General features: G+C 35.7%; 1 protein-coding gene across 5 annotated transcripts in view; it reads left to right on the top strand.

The window, feature by feature from the left end:
- Positions 1–18,561, top strand: part of PIK3C2G (phosphatidylinositol-4-phosphate 3-kinase catalytic subunit type 2 gamma) — a gene marked incomplete at both ends in the record, with an annotated part of 233,519 nt that overhangs the window by 212,338 nt on the left and 2,620 nt on the right. For all 5 annotated transcript variants that reach the window (XM_081128961.1, XM_081128959.1, XM_081128958.1 and 2 more), the window contains one exon: positions 13,680–13,805. In XM_081128961.1, the coding sequence (XP_080985087.1) occupies positions 13,680–13,805 (126 nt within the window). The remainder of the gene's footprint in view (positions 1–13,679; positions 13,806–18,561) is intronic.

Raw genomic sequence — 18,561 nt, 5'->3', positions numbered from 1 at the left:
AATGTCAACATTAGTGAGAGAAATGGGGCCAGCCACCAAGTGTAAGTGAGGAACAGTGAGCCAATTACAATGTTCTTCCTCAGTATGATCGTGATCCCAGGGGACTATAAAATATCGCACGGCGAAAGTCCTAGAATGAACATCAGATTTTATTCAAGATGAAGTGTCAGAAAAAGTTAGTGAAAAAGCTTTGAGAAAACGGAACTAGCTGTGGTACTAAGAGCTAAAGAAAAACAGCTCAGTCCCCCAAATTTACATCTATCCCATCATGCCGAGCTTGCTGGAGGATTGACTCATCTCTTTGAGCAGTGCCAGCACCTTGACTATGAAGCCAGGATGTCTTAGGGTTTCCCTCCAAATTCACATTGTGCTTTGAGTTTTTCCCACCACAACAGTTATCAGATTCTGATGTAATTGCTCACAGATACTTCTTCTTCCTCAAAAGGTATAAATTGTTGAGGACAGGACCCCTATCTTTGCAACTCCAGAACACAGATCAGCAACTGTAGTTAGCCTTTAAAGAAAACTAAAAGCTATTCTCTGTTATACCCCATAATACCTAAGGCTGGGTCAAGTCAGAGGCAAGAACAGCAATTGGGCCATGTCATTAGGAAGAAAGGGAGCTTCCTGTGACACAGGGTAAGTTATTAAAGATCTGAGTCTGGGTGCAGTGAACAGAAAAGGGTAACTCTAAGTCTCACCAGCTTCTCTGGTCTTCCTCTAGTCTCATTAAAATGGGTTCTCCACATAAAACTCCCCAGGAGACTCCACAGATGTGGAGAAAGTCAGTAGCACTATTTTGGCTTTCTCCTTTATAAGTAAGTATAAATCTCTCAGGATGCACTTGGAAGGACTTAAAGGAGCAAACTCTTCCCAACATGACATGCATCTGGAACATGGTAGAACTTAGTAAATATTTGTTCCATGAACAAATAGTTGGCATAATTTACAGGGGATACATCTGTCACAAACTTAATATTAGCCAGATATCCAAATATGTTGGTTTGTAAATCTATGGTGTTTATAATTAGCATTTTTTGGTAATAGCTGGGTCAATATTATTAAATGTGTTTTGTAGAACTTTTGCTCATTAAGATAAATATTTTTGACTACTTGTGATATCATAATCATCTTAAATGAGAACAACAGTAGTTGTTTAAGAAATTCTTAGTCTGGGAAATAAAGATTTAAGTATCTGCATAAATCTCTACGATAAAATAATAGAATATTAAGAAATCATGTTAATCGAGTTAACAGAACTCATATACGTATCTAATATATGATTATTAATTCAAAATAGTCCTCTTGGAAACTAAATTTTTATTTCAGTAATGCCATTACGCAAAACTTTAGAACATGCCTATTGACATCTCTACCATCATTATTTCAAGCCACCATCATCTCTCAACCCAATTGTTGCTGTAGCCTCTTACCAGGTCTCCCTGTGCCTGCCCTTATATCTTTATAATCTCTTCCTAACCTAGCAACCAGAATCTTCTTTTCAGAATAAATCAGATCCTGTCATTTCCCAGTTCGTATCCTTTTGGGGAAGGAGTCTCATATCATGTACCCTGAAAGCCAATCTGTGAGGCGCTATCCATCCGGCCCCCTTGACCTCTCCCACCTCACCTCCTACTACAGACTCCTTCAGCCACTCCACTTGATCATCAGTGGCTGCCTTACTGTTCCTTGAATATTGCAAGCATGCTTTTGCCCCAGGAGAGTTGTTCCTCCTATTCAGTTTATCTGGAAGGCTCTTCCTCAGGTTCATGATTCAAATTCTCCATGGCTCAGTCTCACAGGCCCTGAATGACCATGCTTTCCTGTCACCTTTTCAGTGAGGTCCTCACTCACTCCCATAGGTAAAACTGCAAAACCACCCTCTTCGCTGCCACTTCCAATCCTCCTTTCTTACTTTATTTTCTCCACTGCCCTGTATCACTGCTGTGCCCTCAGGGGCTAAAACAGGGCCATGTATGTAGTATGTGCTCAATGAATACTTGGCTAAAAGAAAGAATGTCAAATTGCTTCTGATGTGACCAATGAAAAACTAAGATCTTGCCCACCTTCCAAAAGTTCTCACGCCTTACAGTTTTCACAGCTTATTCCTTCTGCTCCTGAAGACAGAGATAACATTATAATATGTTAAAATGATAGAAAAATCTGTCTATAACTTCTCAACATATTTTCTTTGCTCACTTCAAGTTTTAACTAATTGTTTGGGTTTTTTGAGCCTTTAGTATTTTCACATGCCAAAGTAATCAGACTAAAGAGCTGTGTTTGATTTGATTTTAATATTAAAATGAATTATTACGCCTGCAGTTTTGTTACATTTAATATTAAGTTTGATGAAAAGAATTGTTTATCTCATATTAAATCTTTGAGGCTCTGCTCTAAAAATTACTTCCCTTCTATGAGATCACAAGAGGAAAACAAAATTGCTAAAATGTTTTTCCTTTCAAAGCAGCAAAATATGATTTATTCTAATGAACAGAGACTGACAAAGTAATGCAGTTATTTAGAAGCTTGGTCAAGATTTTTTTAAAATATTTCAGTTTATACAACAGAAATATAAAAATCATTTAGATTTGAAATATTTTGTTTAAATATCTCTAGTATTTTCCCATGTGCCCCACTTTAAATTGCTCTCTTCCATTGATTCACACACGCAATGTCTCTCTCTATATTACAATGTTGTCAATGTCTCTCCTGGTTTCTCTCCCAGTCTCTGTTATTTCTAGACTATTTAATTGTACCTGTTCCATAATATAATCATTCCAGAAGGCTCCAAAAGTAATCAATAAAGATACTAGACTCTCTTCTGATATTGAAAATGCTCACACTGCCCCGCCGGGCGTGGCTCAGCGGTTGAGCGTCGACCTAGGATCCAGGTGATCAGGGTTCGATTCCCGGTCAGGGCACATGCCCGGGTTGCGGGCTTGATCAATGACTCTCTCATCATTGATGTTTCTATCTCTGTCTCTCCCTCCCCCTTCCTCTCTCTGAAATCAATAAAGATATATTTTTAAAAAAAAATGCTCACACTATTACACTGTAACAAAAGAGTAAGTTATTTCAAATGAGGAGCAAATAGTGTCAAGAAAAAAAGAAAACACCTCAAATTGGGTGCTGTTTAATCCTTTCATGAAGACACAAAATGAGAGAAAATAGTTACTATATGAAATTAACAGGCAAGAGAGGGAGAGAAATAGAGTCAAGCTCAACAACAAGAACCTCAGGCTAAACACACACATATTAAAATTGTATTACATTTTATTTTTTACTTAGAAAATTTCTTAAAATTTTACTGTGCATGTGTAGCCTGGGAGTTGGGTTCTGTCTTTAAAATATAGATTCATGTTTTTAACAACTTCCAGCGATTTTGATTCAAGTGTGGGTTGGGATGTCTGCATGTACATTTTGCAGGCATCTTCTGGCCTCAGGAATTCCTCTACTCTTTTATTTCCAGACTTGTTTTCCTCTCCCCTGCTCCCAAATATGAGCTCTATGATGCAAGTGGCCTATACTTGAAGAAACTTTTACCAAACGGCCCTTTACTCCATAAATGGTACTCTACAGGCAGTGTGAGTTCTGGACTTGGCACCAAGTAAATTGTGGTGCCTGTTGAAGCAAAACAGAGATAAAACTTAGATTTGATGAAGATAAAAGTGGTGAAAATAAGGCACAAATGATGGCACTATGTGAATTTTGACATATTAAAATAACAATGTTCTGTGTTTCCTTTTAAAACTAACTTGACTAAATTCTGTATGCCAACTGTTTTCCATTTTTATTCCATCCTAGATGCACTTCAATCTAAATAAATGTTAATTTATTGCTAAAAGGCAGTTTTCAAGGGCAATAACAAATATCTCATCAATTGCATTTGGCATATATTCCATGAATAAAATTTAAAAATTGGTCTTCCAGAGTAAGCCCATTATGACATTGACCTCTCATTTCAAAATAAGATGCAAAGCAGTGTAGAAGTGACACAAACCCAGCCCAGATATGGATATTTTATCATGTTTTATGGTTTTTGTTTTACCAACAAAACATTGCCTTTCAAAGATCATCAACTCTTTCTTAATTATTTTAAAATTTTTTAAAATATGTTTTTACTGATTTCAGAGAGAGGGAGAGAGAGAGAGAGAAACATCAATGATGAGAGAGTCGTTGACTGGCTGCATCCCGCACACTCCCTGTTGGGGATGGAGCCTGAAACTGGGCCGTGTGCCCTGACCTGGGATCAAATCGTGACCTCCTGGTTCATGGGTCAATGCTCAACCACTGAGCCACGCCAGCCTGGCTCTTAATTATTTCTTAAATTGTTCTATAAACCTATGATTATTGATATAATCATGATAATTGACGTTTTTCTAAGAGCCAACATCTTTAACTCCTTTCTTCTTGAACTTCTCTATTCTCAGAATCTTCATGAAACCACCATCTATACATGCCCTAAACCTCTTTGACATGAGGCTCCCTTAGCTCTTACAGATTTAAACTAGATAATGTATGTAGTGATGTAATAAATATTGGCCTCACCCTTGGCTCTTAAATGTGAAGATTTTTCCAGTATTCAGGGTGTTAACTCTTCAAACTAATTTCCTATAAATTTTATTGTCTTGAGACTTCAAAGATTATATGAATTACCCCTAAATTTCTATCTCTACTTTTCATAATTCTCTGAACTCAGTTTACATGTTTCTAACTCCCTGATGAACATTTATGTTCTCATATCTTGCTATGTTGTAAAACTCGACAATTCTAATGTATAGTCTTCTACTTTCCACTAAAGCCGGCTCTCACTCAAAAATTGTTGCATCATCCTCAACAACCCCTGATCAAAACTTTTCTATAATTATTTTCTACACTTGATCTTAGCCAAAAGGCCATTATTTTCTATATATTTACTCATTTTATCATTACTTTATTTTCCTGTTACTTTTATTATTGTCAAAATCCTATTTTATATTCTCTATTAATTCATTTATTAATTATTTTCATTGGCTGTTGTGATATTCCTTTCCTTATTTTCTGCTTCCCCTATTTCATTATGCATACAAGACATCCTAAAAGTTTATTTTAATCATACCAAAAATAAACTTTAAGAGTTTCTATTTCAAATTCCTTAGCTTAATACTTAAGGCACTGTACAATCTACCTATAACCGGCCTTTTATATCCCTCTCCCTTCCCAACACAAAATTTGTATTATATTCTAGAGCATTCATTCATTGTTGCCCAAAAGCATGTCATTCCAGCTGAGTATGTCATACTTCTTACCTTCTACATTCAGCTCAACTTTTGGGCTCAGCTTAAACCTCCCATCCTCTCTGAAAGCTCCTGGGTCACTCTTGCTCCTGGCGATTCTTCCCTTCTTTGGCTTCTATTATTATACTTAATGTACATCCATTTGCTATTCACTACCTTATCTCAACTTTTGAAACTTTTATCATCTTGGTTCATCCTGCAGTTTCAATATTTGTTGGGTGGAGTGTTCTATGAGTGTCAATTAGGTCATGTTGGTTGATTATGTTGTTCAAATCTTTTATACTCTTATTGATTAACTGTGTGCTAGTTCTATGGATTATTAAAAGAGGGGTGTTAAGATCTTCAACTATAACTGAGAATTTGTATAATATTGCATGAACATTTAAGATTATTATGCCCTATTGATTAATTGGCCCTTTTATCATTATAAAATAAAGTTTTTTCTATTCATGTATATTTGCTCTTAAATATACTCTGCCAGATACTTATATAAATAATCCAGTTTTCCTTTGATTAATGTTAACATGTTATATCTGCTTCATTCTTTTACTTTTAGCCTTTTTTCTCTTTGCATTAAAGTAGGCTTCCTGTGTATATGATATAGACAGATAAACTATATATGATAGATGATAGAAAGAGAGATGATAAATAGAGATGGATATAGATTAGATAAATATAGATGATGATGGATGATACATGATAGATATAGATAGATGATAGATGATAGATAGGTAGGTAGGTAGGTAGGTAGGTAGGATAGATAGATAGATAGATAGATAGATAGATAGATAGATGATAGATAGATAGATAGATAGATAGATAGATAGATAGATGATAGATAGATAGATAGATAGATAGATAGATAGATAGATAGATAGATAATAGATAGATAGAGATAGATGATAGATGATAGATGATAGATAGATAGATAGATGATAGATAGATAGATAGATAGATAGATAGATGATAGATAGATAGATGATGATAGATATAGATGATAGATAGATAGATAGATAGATAGATAGATAGATAGATAGATAGATAGATAGATGATAGATAGATAGATAGATAGATGATAGATAGATAGATAGATAGATAGATAGATAGATAGATAGATAGATAGATAGATAGATAGATAGATAGATAGATAGATAGATAGATAGATAGATAGATGATAGAGAGATAGATGATAGATAGATAGATAGATAGATGATAGATAGATAGATAGATAGATAGATAGATAGATAGATAGATAGATAAGATAGATAGATAGATAGATAGATAGATAGATAGATAGATAGATAGATAGATAGATAGATAGATAGATAGATAGATAGATAGATAGATAGATAGATAGATAGATATAGATAGATGATAGATAGATAGATATAGAGAACCATACTGTAGGGTGTAGGTAGCAATCTCTAGTACATAGATATATTGAACCTATAATCATGTATAACTTTTTTAAAGTCTTTCCAGGTGTTATAGTTAAGCCAAGTTTTTAATATTCTGGATTTGCAAAGTCAGTTTACCAGACCCAAAAGAAGAACATGGCATTGTGTATTTTTGTTTGTCAACTGTTTTTAACTTTGTTAGATACAGTTCATCATTCCAGCCTGTCATAACTCAGTCCTGATTATCTGATCCAGCATATTGGCCATCACACTCAGGTTATCTACACCTGTACATCATATATCTATATCTTTATCTAAATCATGATAACCCTGGTTAGAAGGAAAAGATCAAGGCAACTATTTGAGGTATATAAAACATATATTTTACCTCTGAATTACTAGTTTAATTTTATTACAATCCATCTTCTTCCCTTAATATCAGGGATAACATCATAAGTCTAATCTTTCAGTATATCATCTGTTATTTGCAGTTCCTCAGTAATGACTAAAAAAGCATAGTCTGTCTCTCTTATTTGCACAATTTTCTCAGCACTTGGAGACAGAAGGTGAGTTAGTAGTTTTGAAATCATTTAAAGCAGTTCAATGCAATTGTGAAAAAGAAAAAGTTTAATTACCAGCTAACCCATAAATAACTCTTCAGATTGCCTATTGACTAGATTGTAAAAAAATAAATGAGGTTTAAAGTCTTACTTCTTTCATGTTATCAAGACTAAGAAATGGAAAAAACTTGCGAAATTCCACAAGATACTTAATAACAAAGCCTGGAGCTCTAATTAGAATTCTGAATTTTTAGAAGCAACTCAATTTGTATGTATTGAGTCAAAAAGGAATTCTATCTATTAAACTGACCTCTGTCTAGTCATTAACTATATCAAGTTGATTTTATATATATACATATATATATATATATATATGATTTACATATGTGAAGATAATTGTGAAAATAAGTGTGTTAGTTCTTTGAAGGTAGGAACCATTTCAGTTGCTTTTCCATATCGTCTCACAAACCATCCAAAGTGCTAGACACATAGTAGTTTGATTTTTAAATTGATTTTTTTATAATTATTAGAAATCACCTATTGAGGACAAGAGTTCTATTCAAGACTTAAATTGGTGTGAAATGAATCAGAAGACCATCCCAATTTAATTCATGAAGACCTGAAATCATCCCACTCTATATTAACCATCACATACAGAAAGATTAGATTTTTTTTAACTAAAGTACAGAGCAAACCATATATCACAAGCACTTTTATTTTACATCTGTACTTTTATCGTATATTGACATTCTATTTTTTTAAAAACCCTCTTTATGATGACTAGTCTGAGTTTCGAAATTGCAATTTGGCAGGCACTTAGGAGAGGAAAATGCTTTTTTATTGTGTTGTTTTGTTTCTGGCATAGACCTCAAGTTTTTATAGCCCTATCATATTTTAATCATCATCAGCTGATTTCTACCAAAGCTTCTATTATCCTATGACTGGAAACATTTAAGTTAGAAAAAAAAAAACTTGATGGAAAATTCTCATAAATTATTCATCAAAAGGATAATAACCTATTAAGTACAATTAAGTTTTGAATTAATCTGTAGAAGTTTCCAAAGTGTCTGTTATTTTTAAACCAGTATCTTTATCACATTTCTGATCAAACTTGATCTAGAGAGCTCTTAATCTGAATCTGACAATTTCCTTCAGTATTCTTTGTAGAGTTAATACAAGGTAGTGGTTAAGAGCATAGAGGTCTTATAGAAAAAAATTTTTCAATAAAATAAACACAGTAATACTGGCTCAACATTATTTAAAGAGAGTGTTTTAAATGAAGTATATATTCATTATGCAGTAGCTATTATTATTACTATGTATGAAAAAAATGTCTTCCTCATACATTCATATAAAAATACAGAAGGACTGCTGGCATACCTTACAATGTGAGATGGTTTTATTTACTATTTAAACAGTTGATACTGGATTTTGTTTTTATACCAACATGCTACTTTTTAATTTTTAATTTTATTTTTCTCTATTTTGATAAATTAACCATGTTTTCAACATACACTCATTCACTTACCATAAGAACAACCAAAGTAACACGAAAAACTACTTGAAATGCTGTGTGCAGTCTTGGGCAAAAAAACAAAGGTAGAAAATTGGTGTTCTTAATTATTCATACACCTAAAGCAATACCATTTACAGGTCAACATTGTGGGCAAAGGTTTACTAATATACATACATCCATTTCAAGTTTTATAAACTAAAATAATAACTAAGCTAAGAACCCTTTATATTTCACTCTTCAGTAGAGAAAGAAGTCTCTCCACCAGTGAATGCTAAGAATATCCCAAGGCCTTCATTTCTAATCTTTTTAAAGAGTTACCTCTTTCTTTTTTCTTTTTTCTCTTTTTGTTTTTTTTGTTTTATTATTATTTTTTTATTATTTTAAATATATCTTCATTGATTTCAGAGAGAGGAAAGGAGAGGGAGAGAGAGAGAGATAGAAACATCAATGATGAGTCTGATTGGCTGCCTCCTGCAGGCCCCCAATTGGGGATTGAGCCCGAAACCTGACCGGGAATCGAACCCTGATCACCTGGATCATAGGTCAATGCTCAACCACTGAGCCACGCCCGGCCGGGCAAGAGTTACTTCTTTTAAACCTAAAAAACAATTTTTCCCACATGTGTATGAGAGACATACTTATTCCATCTGGTGCTAATATGGATCCAGTTCCCTGCCTCCCCCATAAAACACTTCTCCAGCTAACTTCAGTGTACCTATTCCTGTTTCTTCCATGTACTCCAAAAAGTGGGGCACGGGGGGGGGGGGGGGGGGACTTGCATGAGGTTTAGAGAGTATATGGGAATTTAGCACAAAAATATGACTTTAGATCACACTCCACAACTTATTAGGCTCCCGAGAAATTATCAGGTCATCATTGGCTTCTAGAAGGAGATTTTAATATCCTGTTGTGCTTATTGTCAAGATTTTTATGGAGTTAAGTGAGAGAAGTCCAGAGAGGTGGGGAAGACTTTCGCAGGAGAGTTGGCCTCAGGAAAGGAGGACAGCAATTAGGGATCACGTCCCCAGGTGAAAATGAGGCTGTTGTCAAGGGCTTTATTCTGAGTATGAGTACAAATAATTATGTTACAAATCCAGTCTAGCTCCAGTTGGGAGCCAAAAAGAGGTAAAGAAGGAGAGTAAGCATCTAATAGTTTAATCTGATCTGAGATATGAGATAAAGTCAAAGTTTTAGAAGCAGGTCATTGATATATTGAACATAATAAGCAGATCTTAACACAAATAATACTCCTGAGCAGCCACAAAACCCAATGATGTGCATTAGAAGAGCTGCTCTAACAGAGAGATGCCTTCAAACTGCTAAGTGTTCAAGCTAAACACCTAGGACAGGCCTTGAAAACAGAGCCCAAGATACATCCACTTTACTCTGCAGTGGGTTTTTTACTGCTTAGAATTATAACAACAAATGTTGCAATAGATAAAAACATCATTTAAATGAAATCTCAGGATGTTAGGAAGACTTCTAGTTTTTATATCGCATTATAAATAATGATTCAACAAATAGCTATGGAGTGCTTTCAAGAAGCTAGACACTATGACTCCATACCTTAGTCATTCAGTCCCTTGATAACTATTCACATAGTGTCCATTATATTCCAAGTACTGTGCTATGAATATTTTAACAGAAAATCTAGAAAAGATAGAATTCAAAGTTAGTATGAGCAACAAAATAAAGTTTACAGGACTTCACGCTCTCTTCTGAGCACAGTAAAAATATTAGCCAGAGTTCTGGAAGAAAGCAGCAGTGTTGCTTGACTTCAATCCACCATGAATAAGAAAGTCCTCTGAGTGACACAGGAACTTCTCATTGTTTAGACTGAGAGTCAAACTAAGAGCTTGTATCTCTAAGCATTATGACTCTTGAGGTCAAAGTGTTAAGTCTTTGTGAAGATCTAAAAGCAGCCAGAGTAAAAAATCCTAGGGTGAGACATTTAGACAAGTAGGGGTTATCTAGTCACTTTAAAGTAAGATTTAGTTCACATAAACATAATAGCAAAGGGTGAGATGAGAAGTATTGATGAGGAGACAGCTAGTGATTTTTAAAAATAAATTGGCTGAGATCTTTAAGGAGCAGTATATGGTGCCAGTAAAAAGAGAAAAAAAATAGTGTTGATAAGACAGCTGCTTTGGAAAAAGACTCTCTTAGGGACTTGGGAAATCAATGCCTGCATTTAAATCTGCTAAAGACAGACTAAGCCCCCTGCTCAGACCTAATGCACCCCTGCCTTAAATCGAAACCTGTGCTGTTCTATTATTCTAAAAACTCCAGGATATTCAAGAACCTTGTCAAGGACACTAACTTGGAAATAGAAGCCCAAACCTTGAGTTGCTAAATGCTTGGGAAAGTTTGGTACACAAAAGCTTTTCCCTTTGGGAGTTTATTCTTCGGGCAGTTGGGAATCCTTGACTGTTTTGGGAAGGACTGTGACATGATCAAACCAGCTTTATAGGAAGGTTAAATACAACAGTGATGAACAAGATGAAGTAAGAAGGTGGGGAAACTGGGGCATCAAAAGTATTTAAAATCCAGTTATAATAAGTTAGAGAGTAAAGGCCTGTAGTGACAGATAAACTGGAGCAAAAAGGACAGATACTGATCTTGGTGCATATTTGGGTTAGAAAATCAAGGACAAGGGAGGCCTCAGGGAGGAGAAATGGTATCTTGTAATATAATTTTAACAAGTTGGAAAAATCTGCTTTGGCATGATGAGGAAGGATAGACAATAGATAAGGCTACCAAGGAGACATTCAGGTGTAAACATTCACAGGTCACTACGCTGGGGAATGGTGCTGCTGGATTCTCGTAGGTAGTGTTCCAGGATGCCATTAAAATACCCTGGAACGCTACCCACTTGATGCCAGCAGCAGAACAGCCCCCTACGGCAGAGAATTAAAGGAATTATCCAGCCCCAAATGTCAGTAGCGTCAAGGTTGAAAACCCCGTTCATAAATGGCATAGTACATTAGGGACATCCTATCCAATCAGCACATATTGTATATTCATGTTTAATTTATAGAACATAAAAATGGTACCAGACATTTACTGAATCTTACTTTATTTCAGGCACTGTCCTCACATTACATGGTTTATTTTATTTAATGTTTTAAATACTATGAAATAGGTATCATCTTTTTTTTTCCTTTTTGCTGATTCTATGTTTTTATTTTTATTTTATTTATTTTATTTATCTTTATTGTTAACAGTATTACAGACGCCCCCCCCCCACCACTAAGCCCTAGAGATAAGTATCATCTTTATCTCATTTAACAGGTTATGAAACTGACCCACTGAAAAGTTAAGAAACCTGCGAAAAGCTACAGAGCTGGCAAATTGGGGGACCCAGATTGCAATGAATAAGTCTATTCCCAGAGCCATCATTCTAATCACTAAGTTGAAGCAAATGATTATAGATCTGGTAAAAATCAAGCCCCATGGCAGATGAGAGAGAAATACACAGAGCAAAACATTTTTACTCCCTCATTCTTCTCACACTCACGCACAAAGAAAAACCACTCTCAAATATTAATAGCAACTTCTTTCTGTGTCACTGATACATTGCAGGGTTCCTTGTCCGAGGGGAAGTTTTCGAGTGGGGTGGGCTACCTGGAGCTCCAGCTAAAGCACCAGTTTTGACAATCTTAATATTTTGACATATGGGTGTAGTCAGGCGTATTTTATATAATTTGTGAAAAATAAAGAGCCAAACTTTTCCAATAATATAATTTTACCATGCAATTACAACTGAATAAAAATCATCTCTGTAATAACATAGATCATATATTCTTACTTTCCAATATACATTTTTGAGTGGCAAAGAAAGATGTAAAATTAAAGCTAATGAGTCTGGGGGTGGCACTGGATGTTCATATGTGCATGTCTGTGATTCAGAGCACTAAAATATACTGTTGAAAATTACCAATTTCACAGAATGTAGTCAAAATAAGCACTTAATTCCTCAAGGTTGATGTTTAAAAGCTCCCCTTTAAATCATACAAATACGTTTCATTTTATTAAACCAGACGTTCAGAGTTTTAGTAGCACTGACTCTCTGTTGGATTAAGGTTGCAAAGATAGAACCCATTTCTTTAAAATATGGTAGTTTTCAAATTTTTAAAACAGTAGACTTACTCTTCAAATGATATATTAAGAAATAAAAATGTCTGTAATAAGGAAGGTGGAAAGGAAGAAGGGGAGAAGGTCTGCAGCCAGCATGGGGGAGGTGGTAGGTTAAGGGTGGGGGGCAATGGTTAGAAATAATGGGAAGAGAGGTTCCAGAGATCCACCCCTTTGGCATCATTGCTCAGGCTACAACTTAGGCAACTTTGGGGGGCTCCATGCCCCACAATTTTAAAATGATTATCCAATATATTTTAGGAAAGTTTAGACAATAAAATTATAACCATCTCATAAGTATGTTAAAGTTGTAGATCTAATAGATATTTTAATTAAATTCTGCTTTAAAATATAATATGTAACATACATATACATGTCATTAAATACTACATCTTATTTTATGTGTTAAACTTGAATTTATTGATTTTAAAGTGGTATACAGTATCCTAGGGCACTTAATTATTGTCTCTGCCTGTAGCTTTTATTCATCTTTTGAGCACTTCTGTCAAAAATGCAAAATTAGTTTTTACTGTAAAAAATGAATTATATTTAATGGGCTTTTAAATATAGTTCTCTGACACAACACTTAATTTAAGATGGACAATTTTACTCTCTTAAACTGCACTTGGAATTATTTCTGAACAATGATATATTTCTTTTTTATTGTTTTCTTATTTTCTGATAGAGTGACGGTAATAAATCTTGATCCTGCCTTTGGTCTAGATATTTAGTAGCTATGTATTTGTTTTCTTTGATAGCAACATGCATTAATATTTATGACCATTTTCCTCTGCAGCATCTCCCAGATGGCTCCGCGCCCAGCGCACATGTTGAATTTTATCTTTTACCATATCCCAGTGAAGTCCGTAGGAGGAAAACAAAATCTGTTCCAAAATGTACCGACCCCACTTACAATGAGATTGTAAGTATGATTCATCTTTTGTTCAGTTGTTTTGTATCTTTCTTATCATTTTTCAGCCAAACAACCAAATATGGAAAATTTGCAGTAATTGGCAGCATTATTACATAAATGGTAGACATTTCCCAAAAATAGCCACTGTGTGCTGATCACTGTTCTAGAGCCTATGGGAACTGTCAAGTACAGATACTGCTTTCAAAGTGCTTGCGAACCAGTTTTCAAACTGTGGTGAGCCTCCATTAAGAGCCTAACACTATACAGCATTTATTTCACATACTAATATTATCCCTGACTTCATCTAATTTTCTCTAACCTTACTTTCCTTTACCTGGTTTTCCTTAACTAATCGTCTTATCATAATCTAACCAATATATAAAAACACATTTTATAAAATCACATTTGAATAAACTAAAAAAAATATAAGTACAAAATAAAAATTAGAGTTAATTTATACTAGATATAACTGTATAACTGCATTATATAATTGTATAACTGCACTGTACAATTCGAACATCCATACTTCTTTCTAAGGCAAATCTTGATTCCATGCTATCCCATCTCTCTGGGCCTTGCTCAGTTGATCATTTGTTCTCCTTAAGGCTGTCTCATCCATTGAATCCTTGACTCAGAAATCTTTAAAAAACAAAACCAACTCCTCAACTCAACATTTCTAAGCATCCAATTTTTCTTTCCCTCCATGTCGTCTCCAAACTTTTACAGAATTAACTCATGTTTCCTGCACTCACTTCAGTCACTTCCTTTTCACCCTTTAATCCTTCCCAGTGTGGATTCTGACTTTGACGCAGCTTAATCCCCTCCTAAAGTTAGCAGCTACACGGTTGACCACAGCCACACGGTCCACAGTGCCCTTTCCAGCCACCTCCCTTTTGTTTCTAGAGGTCAACCTTTTCTTAATTCCCTTCTAACCACTGCCTCTTTTTTCTTCATTTACATTCTTCCTCTTAAAAGAGTGTTCTTTGTTGGAGTTCCACCATCTGTCTACCCTATCTCTTCTTGATATTTATTTTCTCAGATATCTTGTGTTCCACAAATTTTCATTTTTCACCTGTATTTAGGTTGCATCTGAATCTATTCTTCAAGCCCTGGCTTCTCTCCTAACTGGTTGAGCCGCACTTTTGTCTGATTGCTGGAGAGCTCCATTTCAATGTCTCCTAGCCACTTTTAAACCTGGCTTTCCTCCTATGTGTGCTGTCTCGAAGGATAACTTCTAACATCTCCCTGCCTCTCACATACATGTCCAACTAGTCACCAAGTTTTGTCAGTTCTACTTGTGCAGCTTCCTGATTCTTAAATCTATTACCTCCTCTTTGTCCTATTACCTTTCTCTGTTTTAGGTTCTTGTGACTTTGGCTACTATAATAGCCTTCTATCTGACTCCTGTCTTGTTTTTGTTATTAAATCTTTCCTATTTCTACCTAAAATGTCTTTCCAAAAACTAGTCATATTTATTAATCTCCTGTTTGAATTTTTTTCAAAGGTCCCTCAGGGCCTACTGTATCATGTCAAAGCTTCTAAACATGACATTCGTAGCCCTTAAAACTTGACTCAGTAATTTTCCTAAGTTGTCTCTTGGATGAAGGTCATCCTCCTAAGTTTTTTTGTTTTTGTTTTGGGATAATTATAGATTCACGTACACTTGGAAGAAATAATACAGAAAGAATTCAAATACTCTTTAACCACTTTCCCCCAGGTGGTAACATCTTTCATGACTATAGCACAGTATCACAAGCAGGAAATTGACTTTAATGCAACCTACTGACCTTATTCAGATTTCGCCAGCTTTACATGTGCATTTGTGTATGTGTATGTTTAGTTCTATGCATTTTTATCATATGTATAGATTTGTGTGACCACCAGCACAGTCAAGGTACAGAACAGTTCCATCACAAAAATTCCTGGTGCTACCCTATTATATTATACTCTTTTATAGCCAGAGACGCTTCCACCCTCCAATACAACCTCGCAAACCACCGGCAACTATGTATTAATCTGTTCTCCATCTCTATAATTTTGTTATTTATAATATTATATAAATGGAATCATTCAGTTGGGAACATTTTGAGATTGGCTTTTTTTCTTCTTTACCCACTTTAATTCCCTAGAGGTTCATCCAAGCAGCTGCACGTATCAGTAGTTTATTCCTTTTCACTGCTGAGTAGCAGTCATGGTATGGGGATATGACAGGGTTTTAACTGTTCACACATTAAAAGTCTTCTGGGTTATTTCTGACTTGGGATTATTGCAAACAAAGCTGCTGTAAATATTAATGCATAGGTTTCTGTGTGAGCATAAATCGTAATTGCTCTAGGATAAACGCTCAAAAGATAAGGGGGTATATAATAATGGCATATTTGGTTTTATAGGAAACTGCCATACCCTTTCTCTATACCATTTTACTCTCTCACCATCAGTGAATGAGTGACCCAGTAGAAACTTCATCTTTGCCAACATCTGGTGTTATCACTATTTTTTATTTTAGTTTAATAAGTATAAAGTGTATCTCATTGTGGTCTTAATTTTCATTTCCATAATGACAAATGATGTAGAACTTCTGTTCATAAGCTTATTTACCATCTGTATGTCTTCTTTGGTGAAAAGTCTTTGCTCATTTTTAATTGAACAGCTTGCATTTAACTATTAGGTTCTGAGAGCTGTTTATATATCCTGGACACTGGTTCTTCACCAGATATTTGGTTTGCAAATGTTCCCCCCATTCTGAAGCTGGTCTTCTCACCCTTTTCACTGGTCTTTCACAGAGTGAAATTTTTATTTTGACGAGGTTCAATTTATCAGTTTTTCTTCTTATAGACTATGCATTTAGTATCGTCTAAGAACTCCTCACCTAGCACTAAGTCCTACAGATTTTTCTCCTATATATTTTCCTAATGTTTTATAGTTTTACATTTTATATTAAATACATTACCCATTTAGACTTAATTTTTAAAAAATAAAGTGTGAATTAGGTTTGGGTTTATGTGTTTTTGTCTATGAATGCCAATTACTCTAGCAGCCTTTGTTGGGAAGGCAATTCTTCCTTTATTGAATGTCTTTTGCACTTGTCAATAATCGTGTGCTCATGCCCTTTGATCGTCCCCTACTTAGCCATAGTCTCGAGTCCCATCAGGCAGCTGGTATTTCCTGAATGGTCCCCCCGACTGCGATGCAGCTCATGCGGAGCTCCCCCGTGTCCTTCACTGCCGACCTTTAGGCTTGCTCCAGCCGGTTTAACTCCTGCCCTGCTCTGCCTCCCGAGCACTGGGGCATCGGCCGCTCGCCATGCTGGGGTTTCTCAGACTCCCAAAGCCGGGCACTGCTCTGGGAATCGGGAGAGCGTCACCTTGCTCCCCTCTGTATAAATCTCGTAGAGGAATTCAAAGGGGTTATTACATTGCCTCACCAATGTCTTACAAAGTTCGTCATGAAAATGGTTCTTTCCATTTTTATTCATTGCCCTCTCCCTCCATAAAACCCACACCTGAGAGAGGCTGGGTCAGGGACATTGCCAACTGTCTCATTACCCACCTTCAGACACTAAGCTTTCATACAGAACTGAGCTTGTCTACTTGACACTTCCAGAGGGAGTCTTAACAGGCTTGCCCGCAGTCTCCCCGAAAACCCCCGTCATGTGCCAATCCTGTGGTAGGCCTGACTGGGCTCAAGACGGGGCAGGGCTGGTGGCAGGAACACTCTGCTTCTTAAAAGCTGGGATTCTCGCTCCATACGCTTTGCTCTTTCCACTCTACTACCTTTGGCATCTGGTTAAAAACCATCATCTTTTAAAATGATTCAATAGAAATACAGATTCTTTCTTATAACAAAATTGTACTACTGTGAATGTATTTTTTCCATTGTATTCCTTTCTTAGATATTATCCTTTTATAAAGCAAAAAAAAGGGGGGGGGAAGGGAATTAAAAAGGACAGAACAGAAACATTCTGTGTTTTACATACCTTAAAATATCCCCCAAAATGTGTAAGGATATGTAACATAATGCTAAGTCCACGGTACACTCAGTAAGCAAGGGCTGTGGTTACCTGTGCGGTCCGTTCCTTTGCTGCTCAAAACATGATGAAAATCCCCCTTGTAAATACGGACATGGAGCCCCTCAGGTCAAACATTGTGACTGGGGCCACTTAACTAGATTTCAGGTTCCAAACCTCCTGATCCCAAAGCCCATATTGGCCCCACTAAATAGGCTTCGAGCCCCTCCGTCTCTCCGCCCAGAGCTCTGTTCTCAGGGGTTTGAACTCTCCCTTGCACCAACCTGCCTCCTCACTCCTCCCCACCAGCACGAGGCACACTTCAGTTTCCATATCATTGTTTTCCCATCGCAATCATTAAAATACACTTTAGAATTATTTACTAGACCCTGGTGTCAAATATGACACAGTGAATGCTTGTATATACGTCAATAAACATTAATTACCTTAAACAGTGTTTTCCTACTTGATGTAACAATTTCAGATCCACAAATTCAATATTTGTCAGAAGGCAATGAGATTTGGCTCATGCCTCTGGGTAAAAACATACCATAAAGTGAAATTAAAAGAGCTATGCAATTTTGGTCTGTTTATGTAAAGGCAGAATACGTATTAAAACATTTGGTGAATATGTCTCAAAGAAGATAATTATTTGTGTACTTCTCTAGCATTACCCAGTAATTACTCATTGCATGAAAAGAATGCTTAATTTTTTTTAACAACATTGTGGGTGCAGTTAAAAAATTAATAGGCATATGT

Source organism: Miniopterus schreibersii (assembly GCF_964146895.1).
Source record: "Miniopterus schreibersii genome assembly, chromosome: 2".
Lineage (NCBI taxonomy): Eukaryota > Metazoa > Chordata > Mammalia > Chiroptera > Miniopteridae > Miniopterus > Miniopterus schreibersii.
Note: the sequence above shows the minus strand (reverse complement) of the source record. Positions and strands in the feature narration are given on the sequence as shown.